Source organism: Pan paniscus, chromosome 9 (assembly GCF_029289425.2).
Source record: "Pan paniscus chromosome 9, NHGRI_mPanPan1-v2.0_pri, whole genome shotgun sequence".
Taxonomy (NCBI): domain Eukaryota; kingdom Metazoa; phylum Chordata; class Mammalia; order Primates; family Hominidae; genus Pan; species Pan paniscus.
Window position 1 is genome coordinate 126,162,107 of NC_073258.2, and position 22,895 is coordinate 126,185,001.

The following is a 22,895-nucleotide window of genomic DNA, read 5'->3' on the forward strand; positions in this document are numbered from 1 at the left end:
CTGGTCTCAAACTCCTGGCCTCAAGCAATCCTCCCACCTCAGCCTCCCGAGTGGGATTACAGGTGTGAGCCACTGTGCCTGGTAACTATGTCCCTTTTAAGCTTATGAACAACCAGGAAACATCTGCGTGGATTAAGTCAATGGCTGTGCATTCCCATAGGGAGATGCACTAGGGCATGCAGCCAACACATATTTGTTGAAAGAATTAATGAACAATTGAAAAAGAGAGGACTGAGAGCAGTACTATCATCTAGATTCAGTCCACTTCCACAGGTAACTTAGCTATTTAGTCACCTGGAAAAGAGGAAGACGTGACTGGGCATGGTGTCTCATGCCTGTAATTCCAGCAATTTGGGAGGCCAGGGTGGGAGGGTCACTTGAGCCCAGCCTGGGCAACATAGTGAAACTCTGTCTCTACAAAAAAAATGAACAAAATTAGCCAGGCATGGTGGTGCACACCTGTAGTCCCAGCTACTCAGGAGACGGAGGTGGGAGGATTGCTTGAGCCAGGGAGGTGGAGGCTGTAGTGAGCCATGACTGTTGCCACTGTACTCTAGCCTGGGTGACATAGTGAGATCCTGTCTCAAAAATATGAAAGACATAATTCACTATCCTGGACTTCCGATTTCCTCTTATCCAGACAACCACTGTCTGCTATTAAATAAAGGTTATAAGGTAAAAGGGGACTGCGTTTTACATCACAGGAATAGAACAGATTGATTAATCAAAAGCCCCAATAAAAGTGGTAAATTGTGAAAAAAATAATAATGCCTCCTACAGACATATTAACTCAAGCAAATTATTTTGACCTAAAAATGTAAATGTACATTTATTTATTCACCAAGTTCCTAGTGTAGGACCAAGCTTACAATGAAACTCTGAGTAGAGTTTCACAGTCTCTCTCGCATCATCCACATAATAACTTCTTTTTTTTCTTTTTTTAAACAGAGTCTCACAATATCACCCAGGCTGGAGTCCAACGACATGATCAAAGTCCACTGCAGCCTCCCCTTCCTGGGCTCAGGCAATTCTTCCACCTCAGCCTCCCAAGTAGCTAGGAACATAGGTGCCCACCACCACTCACGGCAAACTTTTTCATTTTTTTGTAAAGATTGAGTCCAATGCTCCCTCTTTATCTTTACCCAGGCTGGCTTCTAACTCCTAGGCTCAAGTGATCTTCCTACTTCAGCCTCCCAAAGTGCTGTGCTTACAGGTGTGAGCCACCACACCCAGCCCATAACATAATTTTTAAAATGATTTCCTGTTTCCATTTCTTTACAGTAGAAGGTGGGTACACAGGAGATTGGGCACACATTTATCAGCCCTTCCTCCTCAAACCCTACTAAAATGAGAGTCAAGGGATCAAAAAAGAATAACCCAAAAGGGACAAAGTGAACAGGAGAAAAGACAACAGCAAGAGAAATGCCAGAAAACAGACGCCGGCCCAGCAGGCTCAGCAGGGTTAAACTTGGTGAGAGCAGGCTGCCCAAGGTAAAGGGGGTCACACAGCAGATGCTGAATGGCTTAGGAATTGCAGACCCCGAGGGGCAGCATGGCGGGGCTATGTAAGGAAGATTTGCTGGTATTCTTCATCAAGAATAATGAGACCCAAGTGTCTTCTTCCAACCCAGATAGAAAGGGACTGCATCCTCTCAGCTCAAAAGGACTGTAGACTTCACTCTGAGCAGGTTGAACTGGAGGTTCTGGACTCAGAGCACCAGGCCACCTAAAAGTAAGCGTGAGGGTTCTCACCGAAAACAGAGAGAGGATGTAAGACTCTACAGAATGACTCACCAGACAGACCTCTGGCCTCCTTCCCTGAGTAGGCTCCAAGGATATTGGCAGCTGGTTTATTCTGTCCATCAAGCCATTGGAGGACACTTCTCTATGGATGCTATAAGTCTACAAATACATGCCAACTGTCAAGATCTCCAAACAAGACGCATAGGTCCTTACTGGCACTGTGATCCAGCAGGAAACAAGCCCTGATCCCATAACCTTCTAGGGCCTCACTTTCTTTTTTTCCAAGGGTTTCCCTCTGTCACCTAGACTGAAGGGGAGTGGCTTGATCTCAGCTCACTGCAACCTCTGCCTCCCGGGCTCAAGAAATCCTCCCACCTCAGCCTCCTGAGTAGTTGGGACTACTGGCGCAGGCCACCATGCCCAACTAAGTTTTGTATTTTTTGTAGAGATGGGGAACTTGCCATGTTTCCTAGGCTGGTCTCAAACTCCTGAGCTCAAGCAATCCACCTGCCTCGGCCTCCTAAAGTGTTGAGATTACAGGTGTGAGCTATCACCAGCCATTTTTTTTAAATTAATGTTTTTAGAGACAGGGGCTTGCTCTGTTGCCCAGGCTGGTGTGAAATGGTGTAATCATAGCTCACTGTAGCCTCAAACTCCTAAGCTCAAGCGATTCTCTAGCCTCAGCCTCCCAAGTAGCTGGGACTACAGGTGCATGCCACCAGGCCCAGCTAATGCTTTTTTTTTTTTTTAACTTTTTGTAGAGACAGGGTCTCACTATGTTGGCCAGGCTGGTATTGAAAATTCTGGGCTCAAGTAATCCTCCTGCCTTGGCCTCCCAAGTAGTTGGGACTACAAGTGCACTCCATACCCTGGCTACCTTTTTGTTTTGTTTTTGTTTTTGTTTTTTGGTAGAGTTGTAGAGATGGGGCTGGTCACAAACTCCTAGGATCAAGGGATCCCCCTGCCTTGTCCTCCCAAAGTGCTAGGATTATAGGAGTAAACCACCATGCCTGGCCATAAAGCCTCACTTCTAAATATGAAAAGATGCTCAAGGATTGCCAGACATTTGAGAATAACCCCCAACATGAAAGATGAAAATGTATAGAGAAGGGAAATCAAAAGCAACAGAGAGAGCAGAAGAAACCTCTTCTAAGAAACTGCTATACCTGCCTTCAGAAGGATAACAGAACACCTTGCTTCCTCAAAATGTGTCCTATTTATCAGAATTAATTTAAAAACTACAAAGATGTACACTTACTAAGACCAGAAAAAAATTTTAAAAACACATAAATTCTGTAAAAACTGGAAAGGTCTCTTAGAAATTAAAGGTATGATAGAAAATTTAGACTTTTCCATTGAGCTGAAGTCTGAGAAAGTTCCCTGGAGAGTGAAACAAAATAAGCAGATAGAATTATGGGCGGGGAAAAATATTCAGAAGATCAGCTTCAGAATTCCAATACTTGAATAAAAGAAATTCTAGAAAGCAAAAACAGAAGAGATGGCCCCTTTCAGCCATGACAGAGTAACTGGTATTGGACTTACCCCTCCTACCATAAACAACTACAATCTGGACAAAATCTATGAGCCAATTGTTTTCAGGCACTGGACACAGGCAGTGCAAGGCTGTGTGTTTTGAAAGAAGGGGAAAACATGAAATAAATGAGATAAATAAATGAAGGCTAAAGGAATCTGTCACCTGTGGCTCTACACTAAAAGAAATGCTATAAAAAGTATTTTGGGTTGAAAGGAAATGATAGAAAATCAGAATCTTCAGGAAAAAATAAGGAATGCCAGAAATGATAAATATGTAGGTAAATATTTTTAAAAGTATCTTTTTTTTCCTTCTTTTGATTTTCTTAAAAGACAACTAACTGTCTAAAGCAAAAATAATAACTTTGTGTTGTGGAGTATATAATGTAGATTGAAATAAAATATATGACAATTACAGCACAAAAGATGGAAGGAATAGACTTTATACGGTGACAAATGTTTTACATTTTATGTAAAGTGTACAATATTAATTCTAAATGGACTATGATAACTTAATAATGTATAGTGTAATCCCTAGAGAAACCACTAAAGAAAAATACGACAAGGTATAGATAAAAATCCAACAGAAGACATAAGATGCAAAGCCAAAGAATATTTGATTAACCCAAAAGAAGACAAAAAGTGTGGAACAGAGGAACAACAAAACAGCAACAAAACCAGATGGGACAATCAGAAATGAAGACAATACACTCCAACACAAATTATCAATATTATGCCAAATGTCAATGGACTACACACTATGCAAATAAACTAAACACAATAATCAAGAAGCATAAATTGTCAGACTGAATATAAAAACAAGATCCAAGTATACGCTACCTGCGAAAACATACTTTAAATAAAAAGACAGAGATAGGCGGAAACTAAAAGAATTGAGATAGATACACACACACACACACACTTTGCAAACAGTATGCATAAGAAAGCTTAAGTGGCTACATTCATATCAAACAAAGTAGATTTTAAGATAAGTATTACAGAGAAAGAATGACATTTCATAATGATAAAAGGGTCAACTCTTCAGGGAGATGTACTCAGAGCTTCAAAATATATAAAACAAAAATCAACAGAACTAAAGAAATAGAAATAAATGCACAATAATGGTTGGAGATTTTAATAAACCTTTCTCATTAATTGATAGAATAAACAGACAAAAAATATCATTTGGAACACAGAGGAATTCAACAATACTATCAACCAAGTTAACCTGGTTGACATTTATAGCACATTACAACCAACAATTGCAGAATGTGCATCATTTCCAATGGCATATATTACATCCACTAAGACGTACCATATGCTGGACCCTAATCAGTCTGAACGTATTTTAAAAGATTTAAGTCATACAAAGTATGTTCTCTGACAAAATTAAATTAGAAATCAATTTTTAACAAGATAGCTATAAAACTTCCCAAGCACTTTGAAATTCAGCAGCAAACTTCCAAATAACCTATGGGTTAAAGAAGAAATTGCAAGAAAAAATTAGAAACTATGTTTTTAATTGAATGATGAAAACATACCCAATCAAAATATGTAGAATTCAGCTAAAACAGTGCTTAAAGGGAATTTTATAGCTTTAAGTTTTTTTAAGTTTAAAATATAATCAAATTTCCTACCTTAAGAAGCTAAAAAAACGAGGGCAAATTAAACTCCTACTAAGTAGAAGGAAGGAAGTAATAAAGCTAAGAGAGGGAATCAATAAACTAAAAAGTTAACAAACAAAGGAAATCAAAGAAATAAAAAGTGGTTCTCTGAAAAGATTAATAAAGGTGATAATCCCACAGACCAGCTGACAAGAGAGAGTGAGAGAGGGATGGAGGGAGAGAGATCACAAATTAACAATGTCAGGAATAAAAAAGGGAACATCACTATAAATCTTATAGACATTTTCAATAACAAAACAAAATTATAAACAAATGAATGGTCAATACATTCAATGATTAAATAGATAAATTCCTTGAGAAATGTAACTTACCAAACCTGACTCAGTAAAATTGAATTTGTAACTGAAAATCTTCCACAGAGAATACCCTAGGCCCAGATGCTTTCACTAGTATAGTCTATCAAACATTCAAGGAAGAAATAATACCAAGGTAATACAAATTCTTTCACAAAGTAGAGATAGAGAGGATAATTTCCAACTTATTTTATGACATTAGAACAAAATAAAATTTCAGAAAAAGAACATGATGCAAAAATCTCTAATAAAATATCAGCAAATCAAATCCCACATTATATAAAAAAGATAAAATATCATAACTAAGTGGGGTTTATTTTAAAATAAAATGCTGGTTTAATATTTGAAGACCAATTAATGTAATTCATCACATTAACATGATAAATTGATCTACATATATAAATTGGTCTGTAGATTCTACACAATCAAAGTCAAATTTCCAGCAAGGTTTTTTCCAAAAATTCATCTGCTGATTCCAAGATTTATATGGAAATGTAAATAACCTAAAATAACTAAAACAAATTTGGAAAGAAAAAAAAAGGACACAGTTGGAGAACTTATATTACTTTATTTCAAGACTTACCATAAAGCTACAGCAATCAATACAGTGTGGGATTGGCATAAAGATAGACACATTTTAAAATAAATTAGGGATGATAAAAACAGACACACACATATATATATCACTGAAACAGAAAAAAGAATTCAGAAGTAGATCCGCACATACGTGATCAATTGATTTTCAACAAAGATGCCAAAACAATTTAATGGGGAAGGGATAAGATTTTCGATGAATGGTACTGGAATAATTGAATAGCCATATGCAGAAAAATAAACCTTGAAGCCCAGCACTGTGGAGTGCCTCGGTAGTCCCAGCAATTTGGGAGGCTGAAGCAGGTGGATGGCTTGAGCCAAGGAGCTCAAGACCAACCTGGGAAACAGCACGACTTTATATCAAAAATTTTAAAAAATGAGCCCTGACCCTTACTCCATACTACATACAAAACTAATTTGAAGGCTGGGCACAGTGGCTCATACCTGTAATCCCAGCACTTTGGGAGGCCAAGACGGGTGGATCACTTGAGGTCAGGAGTTCAAGACCAGTCTGGCCAAAATAGTAGAACTCTGTCTCTACTAAAAATACAAAAATTAGCTGGGCATGGTTGCAGGCACCTGTAATCCCAGCTACTCAGGAGGCACAGACAGAAGAATTGCTTGAACCTGGGAGGTGGAGGCTGCAGTGAGCCAATATTGAGTCACTGCACTCCAGCCTGGGCAACAGAGCAAGACTCCATTTCAAAAAAAAAAAAAGAAAGAAAGAAACTGATTTGAGATGGATCATAGACCTAAATACAAGAGCTAAAATTATAAAACTTCTAGAAGAAAACTTAAGAAAAAAATCTTAGTGACCTTGGGTTTAACAAAGATTTCTTAAATACAACATAAACACAAAATATAAAAAGGAAAATATCAATAAATTGGACCTCATCACATTTAATTTTCCTTTTCTTTTTTTTTTTGAGATGGAGTCTCACTCTGTTGCCCAGACTGGAGTGCAATGGTGCAATCTCAACCCACCGCAACCTCTGCCTCCCGGGTTCAAGCAATTCTCTTGCTTCAGCCTCCTGAGTAGCTGGGATTACAGGCACGTGTCACCATGCCAGGCTAATTTTTTTTGTTTGTTTTTTTGTATTTTTAGTAGAGACAGGGTTTCACCGTGTCTCAATCTGCTGACCTCGTGATCCACCCGCCTTGGCCTCCCAAAGTGCTGGGATTACAGGCATGAGCTACCATGCCCGGCCTAATTTTTCTTTTTGAGAGGGGATGTCACTATGTTGCCCAGTCTGGTCTTTAACTCCTGGCCTCAAGCAATCTGCCCACCTCAGTCTCCCAAAATGCTGGCATTACAGGCTTGAGCCACCACACTCAGCCTTCATCACATTTAAAAAACATTTGCTCATCAAAAGATAATGTTAAGAAAATTAAAAGGCAACCTACAGACTAGGAGAAAATATTTGTAAAACATATATTCAACAAATAATTTTTATCTAGAATTTATAAGAAACGCTTATGGCCAAGCACGGTGGCTCATGCCTGTAATCCCAGCACTTTGGGAGGCCAAGGCAGGCGGATCACAAGGTCAGGAGTTCGAGACTAGCCTGACCAACATGGTGAAACCCCGTCTCTACTAAAAATACAAAAATTAGCCAGTCATGGTGGTGTGAATCTGTAATCCCAGCTACTCAGAAGGCTAAGGCAGGAGAATCACTTGAACCTGGGAGGCAGAGGTTGCAGTGAGCTGAGATTGCACCACTGCACTCCAGCCTGGGTGACAGAGCAAGACTCCAACTCAAAGAAAAAAAGAAACTCTTACGACTCAATACTAAGAACACAAACAATGTACTAAAAAAATGCACAAAAGATTTGAAGAGGCATTTCACCAAAGAAAACATACAGGCCGGGCACAGTCACGCCTGTAATCCCAGCACTTTGGGAGGCCGAGGCAGGTGGATCACTTGAGCTCAGGAATTCATCCTAGGCAACATGGCGAAATCGCTCTCTTCTAAAAATACAAAAATTAGCTGGGTGTGGAGGTGTGCACCTGTGGTCCCAGCTACTTGGGGAGCTGAGGTGTGAAGATTGCTTGAGCCCAGGAGGTGGAGGTTGCTGTGAGCTGAGATTGAGCCACTGCCCTCCAGACTGGGCAACACAGCAAGACCCTGTCTCAAAAATACACACACACACACACACACACACACACACATATTGTAAATAATCACTTGAAAAGATGCTCAATATTCTATGTCACTAGAGAAAAGCAAATTAGAACTGAAATAAAGTATCAATTTTGTTACTACCCATGAAGATGTCTAAATTTTAAAGATTGTCCATAACAAGTGTTAGTGAGAATATGGGACAATTACAGCTCTCAAACTGGGAAACAGTTTGGTAGTTCCTTAAAAATTTAGACATGGGAGTTAAATGATGAGAACAAATGGACACACAGAAGGGAACAATACACACTGGGCCCTATTGGAGGATGAAGGGTGGGAGGAGGGAGAGGATCAGGAAAAATAACTAATGGATACTAGGTTTAATACCTGGGTGATGAAATAACCTGAACAACAAACCCCCATGACACAATTTACCTATGTAACAAACCTGCACATGTACCCCTGAACTTAAAATAAAAGCTAAAAAAAAAAAAAGTTGAACATACACCTACCATATGACTCAGCCATTCCACACATAGGTTTTTATCCAAGAGAAATGGAAGCATATGTTCACACAAAGACCTACAGAAGAATGTTCACAGCAGCTTCATTTGAAATATGCAAAAAGTAGAATAAAAACTGTTCATCTATAAGCAAATGAATAAGCCACTGGTGATATATCCATACAACAGAATACTACTCAACAATAAAAAGAAATGAACTGTTGCTATACTTAAAAACATGGATGAATATCTAATTACATTGAGTTTAATAAGCCAGACAAAAGAAAATGTACATATTGCATGATTCCATTCATGCAAAATTCTAGAAAATGAAAACTAATCTACAATGACAGAAAGCAGATAAGTGGTTGCCCAGAGATTGGGTGGTGAGAGAGGGGGATGAGGAATATGTTGAATATCTTCATTGTGGTGATGGTTTCGCAGATATATGCAGATGTCAAAATTTACCGCATTGCTCACTTTAATATGTGCAGTTCATTATATGCCAATTACCTTTCAATTATGATATGGGGGGAAAAACAAAATAAAATAAAATGATAATATATCATGATGAAGTTGTGTATATCTCAAGAATGCATGGTCGAGTTGACATTTGCAAATTAATTTATGAAATTCATCACATTAACATCATAAAGGAGAAAAGCTATATAATCATCTCCACAGAGGCAGTGAACAGAAATAATAAATCTTCAGAAAAAATAATAAGAAAACGTCACAATTTAAAGTCATGAGCTTCTATGTTGAAAGGATTCACTGAGGATAACATAATGAAGGAAAAAAAGAAAACTTCATTCTAAAGCACATTATTGTAAAATTTCAAATGAGAAAGGAAAAGAACATCCTAAAAGCTTCCAGAGAGAACCAAAAAAGTCATATAATAAAGGAGCAGGAATCTAAAGATGGAGAACAGAGTCAGCCAAAAAAGAAGGACTGGGAATCAGAAGAGATTTGGGGTTTCTCAACACGACCTAATGCTAGAAGAGAACAAAGCCCTCAGAATGCTAAATAATAATATTCTTATATATCCTAAAAACCATTTCCTCTGTACCCCTTTCTCAAAAAGATGCTGAATAGTTTGGTTTGTTGTTGGGTTTTTTTTCACCAAAACAAGGAACTACATCTAGAAAGATTTTTAAAATATGGTAACCAGATGACAGGAGAGGAAGACAAAAGAATTCCCAGCATGAAGGGAAGGACGTTCTCCCGACAGCAGCTGTGCAGCTGATCTAGCAAATGACCAGACCAGTTTGTAGCAGAAAGATGAAAGGTACTAACTGGGATGTTTTCAAGAAAAAAACATGGAATTGACACAATATAGTATCTGATTTATTTAATCATTGTGTTATTTATACTTTTTAATTTTCTGAAAATTATGATTTTTAATATTTTAAAGACCTTTCTGATGGGGATAGACTGTACCTTCAAGATTAGCCAATTCTGGCTGGGTGCAGTGCCTCACACCTGTAATCCCAGCACTTTGGGAGGCCAAGGCAGGCGGCTCACTTGAGATCAGGAGTTCAAGACTAGCCTGGCCAACATGCAAAACCCTGTTTCTACCAAAAATACAACAACAACAACAAAAATTAGCTGGGCATCATGGCGCATTCCTGTAATTCCAGCTACTTGGGAGGGTGGGGCAGGAGAATTGCTTGAACCTGGGAGGTGGATGTTGCAGTGAGCCGAGATTGTGCCACTGCACTCCAGCCTGGGTGACAGAGTGTGACTCCATCACCAAAAAAAAAAAAAAAAAAAATTAGCCAATTCTTAGAGATAGCAAAGGGCTCAGCAAGCCTTCTATATGCAAACTAACCAAAGCCAAGCCCTGCCCCCTCTACCTGACCTCTACATCCCAGGAGGCAGAGTCCTCTTCCTTAGTCATCCCAGGGTCAGGTACTAGGCACTAAGGACCATCCCTAGTGTTTACAGCTTGCAGAAATTACTCAAACTAGCCAGTCCTAAACTGTTTACCCCATCTTGCCATTCCTGAGGCACTGGCCTGGCTCTCCCCTGGCTCCTTCTGCCTCCAGCGGACACTGGAGCTTCCCCATGTGGCCCCACATGGCCCCACTATAAAAGTGGAGCTTTATGCAAAAAAAAAAAAAAAAAAAAAAAGGCAGCTAAAAGAAATGCAAGCAGTTGCCTGTATGGAGTAGGGAAAGACAAGAAGGCAGGGGTCTACTGTTTTGGGTGGTTGTTTTGTCTTGCACTTACAGTGCATTACTTTCAAAGCATTAATTAACTTTTTAAACTATGAAGATGTGTTACTTTGATTTTAACAAAAAATGACACTCTTTGCAGTCACAATTCAATAGTTGGTATAATATTTAATTAAATTTCTTAGTGCAGTCACAAGGACAGCACAAACAGGTTTGGGAACAACTGATTCTTAAAAATGGACCACTTGGCCAGGTGTGGCGGCTCACACCTATAATCCCAGCACTTTGGGAGGCCAAGGCAGGTGGATCACCTGAGGTTGGGAGTTCAAGACCAGCTTGGGCAACATAGTGAAACCCCATCTCTACAAAAATACAAAAATTAGCTGAGCATGATGGCGCGTGCCTGTAATCCCAGCTACTCAGGAAACTGAGGCAGGAGAATTGCTTGAACCTGGGAGGCGGAGGTTGCAGTGAGCCAAGATCGCGCCATTGCACTCCAGCCTGGGCAACAGACAGAGACACCATCTCAAAAAAATTAAAAAAATTTTTTTAAATGGACCACTTAAGTGGAGGTGTGAGTGCTCACTAGAGAGAAGCATCACAGCTGTGCACATTCAGCATGCCAAGCACTTTTGGTCGTATGTTTTACAGAAGGAATACAGAGCACTGGTTAATCTGGTAAATCGTTTAAACTTAGGGCAGTTAATGGAGCTCCTACTGTAATTAATCCAGATAATAAAAGAGGATGAAATAAAACAGCCTTAATCCATCTACTTTTGCTACCCTGTCCTTTTCCCATGGGTTAGACAGAAGAAATACTACAAGGAACAGAGCTCAAGATCATCCTTCTCAGGGTCATTCAGTTTGCCCTGAAATATTAACCCTCTTGAGGGAAATCTGGAAATGAGGATAAATTAAAGCCCTTTTGAAGGGCAGGCTATCTTATATATCCTTTGGCTTAATTCACAAAATGAGTTGGAAAGGTGTCAAAAGAGATAACAAAGCAAAATCTGCCTTTTGTACCATGATGGACCTGATTTAATTTCAGTAACTAGATTTATTCCATTATTGCCTCCATCTTCTTTGCGGTTTGGGTAAGTACTAAGCATCATACCTGTAAGCATTACAAGAGAAAATGCACAGCCGAGAGTTCAAAACAGGACCTGAGACACAGCCTCCTATGTCTGTGCTGAGGAGGCTTGCAGGAAATCTTAGTCTCAAAGTCATCATCTCACTTGCTCCCGTCAATGAAGCCTTGAGGTTTTGAGTACCTTAGATTGCTAATTACTAGAAAAATGGAGAAGGATATATATGGCTACATTTTCAACAAATCAGTCAACTGCTGATCTCTTTGCTGTGCTATTTTGAGCAATAATCTACAAATATATTGCCGAGTAAGGGGAATCTGTTTCTTGCTCTTTTACTTGGACTCAATTCTGAAACACTTAGAAAGATTAGACCCATCCAACTCTATCACTTGCTGAGCCTGCAGGGCTGTGACAGCCCTTCCTGACGATAAATTGTCAAATTTCCTTCACAACTGAAACTAGAAAACCAAGTGAGGCAGAAATTTGCTTTTAACATAGAGCCATTAAATGATTTTATCTTTTGCTGTGCTCTGAATGTTTATGTCCCACCCCCCAAATTTATATGCTAAAATCCTAATGCCCAAAGTGATGGTATTAGACAGTGAGACCTTGTGGAGGTGATGATATCATGGAGGTGGGATGCCCACAAGTATCTTTCTAAAAGAGGCCCAAGGGAGCACTTTAGACCCTTCTGCCATGTGGGGACACAGTGAGAAGGTGCCGTCTGTGAACCAGAAAGCAGGTCCTCACCAGATATTGAATCTGCCAGTGCCTTGATCTTGGACTTCCCTGCCACCAGAGCTGTGAAAATCAACTTCTGTTGTTAATAAATTACTTAGTCTAACGTACCCTGTTACAGCAGCCCAAACTGACTAAGAAACCATTCCATATGTAGATTCAGATAGGAGGGGCAATTTGGATCTTCTGAAAGGTCACCCCCTTTATGGCCTTTGCAAATCAACTCAAAATAAATATCATCTTTATTTTTCAGAAGCCCCTAAGCTACTTTCTCCCTTGGAGTCAGTAACTCATGGAGTGTGACTGTGGTCCAGACACATAAACGTCCCCTTGGTTGAGTTTCATAAACAATTCTAGGCCAGCATGGTGGCTCACACCTGTAATCCCAACACTTTGAGAGTCCGAGTTGGGTGGATTGCTTGAGCTCAGGAGTTTGAAACCAGCCTTGGTAACATGGCAAAATCCCATCTCTACAAAAAATACAAAAATTAGCCGGGCATGGTGGCGTATGCCTGTAGTCCCAGCTACTCGGGGAGGGGGTGGTGGGTAAGGCTGGAGGATCACTTGAGCCCAGGAGGTCAAGGCTATAGTGAGCCGAGACTGTGCCACTGCACTCCAGCCTAGGCGACAGAGTGAGACCCTGTCTGAAAAAAAAAGAGAGACTTCTTCCCCACTGTGTGGCCACATTGCTAATATCTGGGCCCCACCTCTGGCCATTGTCAAGTGCAAGATCCATCAGCACTTGTTCTCAGCACTGTTTTTGTGGGCCTGAACTATTCATTTAAGATGAGAAAATCTAATTTTTTTAAACCATCATTATTTGAACCCAAGAGAAGCCCATGACAGTTTCCTCCTCTTATTTCCGCCCTGAACTATTCATTTAAGATGAGAAAACCTGATTTTTTTAAACCACCATTATTTGAACCCAAGGGAGGCCATGACAGTTTCCTCCTCTTATTTCAGGCCACTTTATTTTTCATGTTGTAGTACACAGGTTAGAAATATTGATAGTAATGGCAGGCTGGGTGTGGCGGCTCACGCCTGTAATCCCAGCACTTTGGAAGGCCAAGGTGGGCGGATCACAAGGTCAGGAGATCAAGACCATCCTGGCTAACACAGTGAAACTGCATCTCTACTAAAAATACAAAAAATTAGCCAGGCATAGTGGCATGCACCTGTAGTCCCAGCTACTCAGGATGCTGAGGCAGGAGACTCTCTTGAACCCAGGAGGCGAAGGTTGCAGTGAGCCGAGATCATGCCACTGCACTCCAGCCTGGGCAACAGAGCGAGACTCCATCTCAAAAAAAGAAAAAAAAAAAAGGAAAGTAATGGCAGAAAAAAAATTACTTTTGCACCAACCTAATAGAAGTGATCTGTGTTTCTGCTTTTCTATAGATGACCATTCCTATCATTTCGGATATACTGGATGTCTTCCTTACCTTATTTTTCACCCTCCTCTACAACTCCTTCCCAACAATAACTTTTTTTTTTTAATTGAACCTCCCAGGCTCAAGCAATCCTCCCACCTCAGTCTCCTGAGTAGCTGGGACCACAAGCATGCGCCACCATGCCTGGCTAATTTTTTGTATTTTTGGTAGAGATGGGGGTTTCACCACGTGGCCCAGGCTGGTCTTAAATTACTGAACTCAAGCAATCACCCACCTCGGTCTCCCAAAGCTGAGATTACAGGCATGAGCCTCCATCAACAATTTTGAGGAAGACTGTTGAGTTACTGAATGTTTTTCTAACTGGATTCCACATCTTCTCAAGCCCTGCTAAACCAGGGGCCCCGGAGAGGTACCTCAGTGTCAGAGCAGTTGCCATTCAGAGCCTCGATGTTTGGATCCCTCCAGTCTTCTGAGAGTGAAGGGATGTAATTGTCTGTCAGAGCATCCCAAACCCTGTAAACAAAGAGAAGCTCTCATTAACACACATCTGTGGCCTGGCCCCGCCTGGAGGAAGGAAGAGCTGGGCCGGGAGAGGAGAGAGGCTTCTGTGTGTGCCAGGCTGAGATCATCTGCCTTCCAGCATGCAGGGGCAAAGCAGCTTAAAAACTGAATCAGAGGCACATCCAGGGGAGAAAGTGCATGGAGCTTGGCCAGGGGCTTCGGTGTGAAATGTGTTTGCTTGAGGGAAGAGGAATTTCCTACCATTGAGATACAAATGGCAGCGTCTATAATCAAACCGCCTCTGGCTCTGAAAATAAATCTGCCCCTCATCCAAACAGCTCACATTTCTGAATCTAAGAGATGCCCATGTTTCTTTTCCTATGGGCAGAGAGAGAGAGAGAGAAAGAGAGAGAGAGAGAGAGAAAGGGAGAGAGAGAGAGAGGAACACAGAGACAGAGAGATCTGGGCAGTTTTTCTGGCTGAATCTCATTAAGATCAGAATCATTATCTAGTTTATAACCGTTTCAGTTTCAGAGGCCTACAATCTAAATGATCAGGAATTCCCTCCTTGACATCTAATGTAGGTAAGGGAATAATGCTTACTTACTTACTTACAGTGAGTGCTTACTTACTACCCAAAATGTTCTATCGAACCCACGGGTTGCAAGATCCTGCCCTCTAACAATGTAGAATCTAAATCCTGCATTGTGTCATTCCAACATCACGGACACTCTCAGGTAAATACTGTATATAAAAGAAACCAATAAATACACCTCTGTCTACACAATTTGTTTTTAGTGGGGAAAGATGGAGCTACATTTATTACATTTCTTTTTAAAATTCTGATATGTACATTATAAGAAAGGATTTCTACAATTCTTATTCCTTAACTTATTTCAGAAAGATTTCTTACAAAAAAAGAGGAGGGAGGTTGGGGAAAATTTCAAAGTCACAAACACACATCAGGAAGGTACATAAATTATTCAATACCAAGAGATTAATGTAAATCAGTAAACAAAGCCCTTAAGATAATGACCGCCATGGAAGCCAATGGCACCTGAATTAATATTAATGAGGCCGGGCGCGATGGCTCACGCCTGAAATCCAGCACTTTGGAAGGCCAAGATGGGCAGATCGCTTGACTCCAGGAGTTCAAGATGAGACTGGCCAACATGGTGAAACCCTGTCTCTACAAAAAATACAAAAATTAACCGGGCATGGTAGCATGGGCCTATAGTCCCAGCTACTTGAGAGGCTTGAAGTGGGAGGATAGCCTGATCCATGGGAAGAAACTTAGGAAGTCGAGGCTGCAGTGAGCCATGATTGTGTCACTGCTCTCCAGCCTGGGTGACAGAACAAGACACTGTCTCAAAAAAAAAAAAAAAAACTAAAATATTAGATAATGATAAATTAGGGCTCTATGCTGCACTCTCCTTCAGGTGCCTATGCATGTCAAACACAAATGATACCTGTGAGAACAAGATTTCCAAAATAAGCAAGTATGTATATATACACCAGGGCACAGACACTTGAAATCAGAAAGTAATGAGGGCACTATTAACTAAACAAAATGCCCATATATCACATCACATTCCTGATTTTGTTTGTATCAGGAATGCGATGTGATATATGGGTTTTAAAAGCAAAAAGACTTTCTTAGTGCACAATGCATATAATTGGTGATGGAACAAATAAAAGGAACCCAAGAAAACACAATGTAATGGCAGTGCTTGGGGCATCTGCTTATTCATTATTTTCCTACCATTACAAGAAAACACTTTGAAGAGAACTCATCAAGTACTCGTTAGCCACCTACTCAGCAGGATTTCAGAGCAGACTTCTTAAACCATGGGTGATACCCTAATCTCCATCAGGCACTATTAGAGCTGCATTAATCCAGGCTAATTCTAAATCCAAGTGCCATTAGCATTCTAGAGCCAAGAAGCAAATAAGATTTGCTTTCTCCAAGACAAAACTCCAAGGCACCACACCCGCTGGAAAGGTCACTGCAGGACTACTCTTTACATCACTGCATTACATTCTCTGCTGCAAGAATGAACATGCATACAGGCACTGACCTTCAGATTCGTCCCTGCAGGAAGTGCCCACAGAAATGAAATTCAGCAAAGCCCAAAATAGGCAGGAGCCTTTTGTATCTCTCCCAGGCTGGAGGGAAGCTGAGAACTTTAACGAACTACACATTTTCCAATGACCTTGAGACTATTTACATCCTTAAAGTGATAAGCAGGGGCTCTCTCGGGATCATTTAGAGTGCCCGCTTTTCTCATCTGAGCCTTTGCTGATAAGCTTTGAATTTTATCTTCTGATTCTACATTTTTAGCGACAATTCCCTAAACTTTTATCTTCTCAGGATTTCAAGCCATCCTCATTCTCTCTCATATTTTGCCCAGGTTTCCTTTTTCCTTGCTGACATACTTTTTATCCTTTGAAGTTTATAAACAAGCTTTAAGATAAAGCAGCTTTCTTCTCTTTATAATCAGTTGCATACCCTTTCCATACTTATCCAGTGCCCATTTAACAATAACAGTAGCAGTCAACACTTGCTGAGCACTTACTATGAGCCAGGTAGTACTCTAAACCGGATTCTAAACATGGATTAATTCATTCATTCTTCACAACAATTATACAAGGCAGATGCTAATGAGAAAAAATTGAAACATAGTGAATTTAATTCACTTGTCTCAGCTCACACTGCCAGTAATGGTAAAAGTGGGATTTGAACTTGGGCAGCACGGCTACAGAGCCCATATTCCTAACCACTTAACAATTCCAAGTCTTTATGAATTCTGTAATTGGCATCAGTATGGGCATCAGAATAACATACCAAGTTCCTAATCATAACCTAGGAGAGCAGTTTAGAAACTGGCTCTGCGTGAAAATTAGCTGGGCGTGGTGGCGCACACCTGTAATCTCAGCTACTTGGGAGGCTGAGGCAGGAGAATCACTTGAACCTGGGAGGCGGAGGTTGCAGTGAGCCGAGATGGCGCCATTGCACTCCATCCTGGGCAACAAGAGTGAAACTCTGTCTCAAAAAAAAAAAAAGAAGAAAAGAAAAAAAAAAAACAAACTGGCTCTGCGTGAGAAACCCGTACGTACGATGATCCTGAACACTGTGTTTTCATGGATCTACAGAAGGAGGAATGGCAAAGGTAGCAGGGGTGCATGGCCACTTTCTATGTAGATCTCCAGCCCAGGGAAGGGCACAAGGAAGGCACAGGCAGACGCTGGCAGCCAGCAGCCTCAGCAACAGAGGAGCCAATGCAGCCAGGGCAGGGGGAAACAGCTTTCTGTGAGGAAGAGAAAGGGAAGGGCTGTCTATCCCATTATATATCCCATCATAAGCAGGGTTCTTGGGAGTGTGCATCACCCCTTCTGTGAGTACCCGGAGGTGGACTGTAAAGTTTTACTTCCCTGAGAAGCATCCTGCTATTTACTCTTACCTTGGGGAAAGAAGACTTTGAAAGCTATCTCCTCTATCATTCATCAGAGAACTAAGATTAAACAGGTTGCCTCAGTTCCTATCATTATGCTGCCATGACACCTGAGATTCAATTTGCTCTCTCCATCCCTGTATAACAGAAAAGGCTTTTTCAGGTGCATATTTTATAGCTTGGGCTTAGGTGCCTGTAGAATTGACTTAAGTATCTTTCGCCACAGAGAGCAGGGGCTTTGGGAAAGGCTGCTGGCAGAGTATGAGCAAACCCAGTGGAGGAGGGTGGAGACTGGGGGGTGCCAGGACACGTGTACAAAGAACTCCAGGGCCTGAAACTGGCAACATAGCCATCAGGGTTCTCTCAGTCCTGATGCACACGTAAACCCTTATATACCTATTTCTGACAATATGGCAGGCAGCTTAAAGGGCTTATTAGAATTCTAACTTGCTGACATTTCCCTCAAGCCTGGCTACTTCCCTTGTCTAGTGTTTTGCTGGTGTGCAGTCATGCCAATATCCACACCCAAATGTGTATTAATTTGAGTACACTTTTGCACTTTATGTTTAGAAAGTAGAAATTAGTGGCTGGGCGTGGTGGCTCACGCCTGTAATCCTAGCACTTTGGGAGGCTGAGGTGGGTGGATTGCCTGAGCTCAGGAGTTCGAGACCAGCTTGGACAACATGGTGAAACCCCATGTCTACTAAAAGACAAAAAAAAAAAAAAATTAGTCCGGCGTGGCAGCGTTCGCCTGTAATCCCAGCTACTCAGGAGGCTGAGGCAGGAGAATTGCTTGAAACAAGGAAGCGGAGCTTGCAGCGAGCCGAGATCATGCCACTGCACTCCAGCCTGGGCGACAGAGTGAGACTCTGTCTCAAAAAGAAAGAAAGTAGAAATTATTAGCAGCACATTAATGCGTTTGCTCAACTTTCTAGATGTCCTCAAATGTTTAAATAGAATCAATACTATATCCGCTTTCTATAACCTCTAAAAAGAGAATTAAATTTTCTAAAAATCACAATTATGTGTAGTTTTCCCTAGCTGACTATTTGGTATTTACTTGTCTTCAACATGTAGTATATCTGATGACAGGCAGTTTATTGTGTGCACTTTATTTTTAACATCACCTATAACAATTCTATCTGAAGAAACAGCCATTGCATGGTTAGCCCCTCTGTCTTCAGGGTACTCGTAAGAGGGCTGATAGGGATCCCCAGTGACGTAGGAGGTAAGCTGAGGGCCGTCCATTTCCATTTTGTAGTGACCCCTAAGAGGCTGTGACCTCCAGGCCCAATCTCTTATGGCAAAGGAAGAGGGTGGTCACATATACACAAAGAAGAGATTCTGGGATATTTCTTGAATTCAAAACCAAAAAATGTGTATTCAAATCTGACTCTCCTTTAATGCCTAGAACTTCCATGCCCTGACAGATCAGAGATAAGTTGACAAATCTTAGCCAACTCCCCTCTTGGCTAAATAGTTCCAAATGAAGACTAAAGAAAGCTTCTAAGGGAATCACTACATTTGCTCTATGATTTGTGCTGTCTTTAAGGAGGCAGTTTAACCAAGTATTTCCCTGCTTTTGTTTTAAGCTTCTATTATTTACCTCTAACCCATCCACAGCACTTTTCACTCATTTGTGGATGAAACAGCCCTCTAAATACTAAATCGGAACAAGTTTATAACAATAACATTAGAGCTATGTTCAGGAGAAGTGTAGTCAGGTGAGATATTAAGTCACCCTTTTCCTTTACTTAGCCATAATTTCACAGTTGAAATATCTGGATAGTGTCTATGAAACAAAGTGTGTAACAGAATTCTGATTTTTATTTTAAATTATAAAGAGGGGTTAGAACTGAATGCCTAGAAAGTGTTGTGTTAATTTTTCTCTTCCCAGCTTCCTCCCGCTACACTGTCCCCAAATTATACTTTATCTCGAAGGAATTATTCAATCTTTGGTCTCTTAACTGAGGCAGTCAATGAGGCAGTCAAGTCAGAAAAATCAGGCTGAGGAGGCCAATAATCCCATGTGATGGTAATTAACATTGAGTGGCCTCTTCTAATGTGCTAGAAGACAGTAAGAATCTGCTCATTGGGCCTTCATCCTTAATGAGGCAGAGGAGGGGTTTTGATAGGGGGGAAATGATTTGTTGGAAGCAAAAGGAATGGGACGCATCTTGAAATGTCATTTTCAGAGCACCTGGGCATCCTGGGTGAGGTAAGAAATTAGGTTCTTTACAAGTCCTTAGCCTCACTTCATCAAGATCGAGCTCTGGAGGTTTCATAGATGAGGACCTACACAGTCAACCAGGGTTAAGTGACTTGCTCAAGGTCACACAGCGAGTTAGAGAGAGTACCAAAATTAGAATTCATAGTCTTTGTGTTTCTAGTTCATTGGCTGGTGCACTAGAACGAAAAAATATTCGGCATAATAAACCCCCAGAGCCATTCTTTTTTGACTTATAAATGTTGAGCAGATAACAGGCTCAGAATCTAAAAAGAATCTGTTTGAAACTTAAAATTTAAACACATAGCCCACAGCTATAGTACTAGTCAGCAGAATGAAATGTTCTCTGTGATCATACCTTCCGGCCAGCATTAATTAAAAAGAAAAGAAGGAAATGGTGTGGGCTTATAAATATATTACATGTACATACAAGGCTACTAGCTATTATCACTCATCTAGTTTATTTGATATTCAATATTTCATTCAAAAATATTATTTGCTCATTGCACTGTATTAGACAGTGGGGCTGTAAGAGTGAATAAGACAGATATTTGGCCCCTCTATGTGTAAAAGTAGAGTCTTATAGTAGTCATCAAATAAGCAACCCTCTCCCAAATACGGTCAGGTTCCAATCCTCTAGGACGTGCCTCTTACCCCATTATTTGTGGGCCATTCTTCCCACTCAAATCCACAAAAAGGGAAACAAAAGCACAGGTGCTTCAGACTTCCCTGACCTTTGACATTTCTTGTGTGATAGCTAAGGAATAATGGATGCATATTGTATCTCTGCAGGGAACTCATGTAGACAGTAGTCCCCCCTTATCTGTGGTTTTGCTTTCCCAGGGCTCGGTTATCTGCTGTACAGTACAATGAAATATTTTGAAAGAGAGAGAGAAAGAGAGACCACATTCACATAATTTTTATTACAATATATTGTTATAATTGCTCTATTTTGCTGTGAGCTGTTGTTAGTCTCTTACTGTGCCTAACTTATAAACTGAACTTTATCATATGTACGTACATACAGGAAAAAACATTAGGGTTTGGTACTAGCAGCGGTTTCAGGCATTAACTGGGGGTCTTAAAACATATCCCCCACCATGGGCCAGGTGTGGTGACTCACGCCTGTAATCCCAGCACTTTGGGAGGCCAAGGCGGGCAGATCACCAGGTCAGGAGTTCGAGACCAGCCTGGCCAACATGGTGAAACTCCCATCTCTACTCAAAATACAAAAATTAGTCGGGCGTGGTGGCGCACACCTGTAGTCCCAGCTACTCAGGAGGCTGAGGCAGGAGAATCGCTTGAACCTGGGAGGTGGAGGTTGCAGTGAGCCAAAATTGTGCCATTGCACTCCAGCCTGGGCGATAGAATGAAACTTCATCTCAAAAAAAACAAAAAAAACAAAACAAAAAAACACATCCCCTGAGGATAGTGGGGAACCACTGAATTTTTACTAAATGCCTAAAACATCCTTCTTTAATTTGTGTAACATATCACCCCCTTCTCTTTCTAGTCCCTCCTGAAAGAGTACTTTTCTCAGATCCCTTTTCTTGACTACTATTAAGACCCTAGAAAGTAGCTAGCAAGTGATACAAGGAATCTGCATACTCAAAGGCCACATCACCTAGTTTCCACCTTTACTTTGTCCAGGGTAGCCCCCTGTGCTCTCAGTTCAGTTTAGATGCTTTCTTATGTGGACATATCCTAACATCTGTAGATAACTCTCCAGGCCTGAGGGGCTGTCAAAAATTCGGGATTTTCAAAATTCTGGTGTTTCTTGAAGCAAATTAGTCCAATAACATAGATTCATCCATCATGGTTAATTAATTTTTTCTGGCCTTTATTTCTAATATCTCGCTGGATTTCCACTGATATAAAGAAAGCTTAAGATAGACAGACCCTGAAATTTACTGTGCTCCTGAAATTCCATTTTGTATCTAGGAAAACCTTCATTCCTCTAAGGTTTCAATTTAAGAAAGTTCTCCTCAGGGGACTGTAAAGGGACATATATAGAGCTATGACAGCAAGTACCAGGGCACTGCTCCGCTGGCAACACGAAAATGAAAGTAATAGGCCATAAACCTATAGACAGAAACTAGCACTATGTCAAGGAGACAAGGACTACAGGGCTCTCGACTGAAGCAGGAGAGGGCAATTAAGACTTCTTACTCCTCGTCCTGAAGGGTCTCCTCCTCCTCTTGGATCTGTAACTGGTTCTTCACGGGAGCTAGGTTCTCGGTCTTGGCGTTGTAGTTCCGAAAGCAGACATTGAGCTTCTCATCAAATTCATTTACGAGGTCCTCCATGGACTTGAAGCTGATTATTTCAGAAGAAAAATTCTCAAGCTCGGAGAGGGAGGGGTCCTCGAGATGGTGGGGAGATGAACCATAGAAACACTGGGGCTTCTCCTCCGGGTCCTCCGAGCAGGAGGGTCGAAGGTCCTCAAACTCTTCATCCAGACTCACCAGTGGGGCCTCCATTCTTGCTCAGCAGGAGAACAACAGCGACTTTCAGGATGAGTTTATCTAAAAGAAATGAACAGCCTAATGTGAGTTTAGACCAGGCTAATCTAAATAATAGAGTTAACTTTAGAGACACACCTGCTTCCAATTCCCTACTCCAAAAAACAAGGCACTGGTTAAGTACGAAGCTCCTGGACAAGATCGTCTAGGTTTGCATTCTGTTCTGTCCTACCAGCTGTGACCTTGGGCAAGTGATTAACTGCTCTGTGCTTCTTATTCTTCTCAAGACAGATATAATACTGAACCCACCTCAAAGGGCTGTTAGAAGACTAAAGGAGTAAACACAGGTGAGTGCTTAAAACAGTGCCTGGAAGATAATAAGTGCCAATATTAT

General features: G+C 40.9%; 1 protein-coding gene across 5 annotated transcripts in view; it reads right to left on the reverse strand.

The window, feature by feature from the left end:
- FEZ1 (fasciculation and elongation protein zeta 1) overlaps nucleotides 1-22,895 on the reverse strand; it is a 50,436-nt gene that overhangs the window by 21,485 nt on the left and 6,056 nt on the right. For 3 of the 5 annotated variants that reach the window (XM_003819911.6, XM_034933988.4, XM_063608851.1), the window contains exons 2-3: nucleotides 22,209-22,564; nucleotides 14,273-14,372 (exon numbers count right to left, since the gene is read on the reverse strand). In XM_003819911.6, coding sequence (XP_003819959.1) covers nucleotides 14,273-14,372; nucleotides 22,209-22,519 — 411 coding nt within the window. In that variant the 5' untranslated portion in view covers nucleotides 22,520-22,564. Of the gene's footprint in view, nucleotides 1-1,794; nucleotides 1,903-14,272; nucleotides 14,373-22,208; nucleotides 22,565-22,895 lie in introns of all 5 variants that reach the window. The other 2 variants (XM_014347024.5, XM_014347025.4) reach the window with 1 other exon arrangement.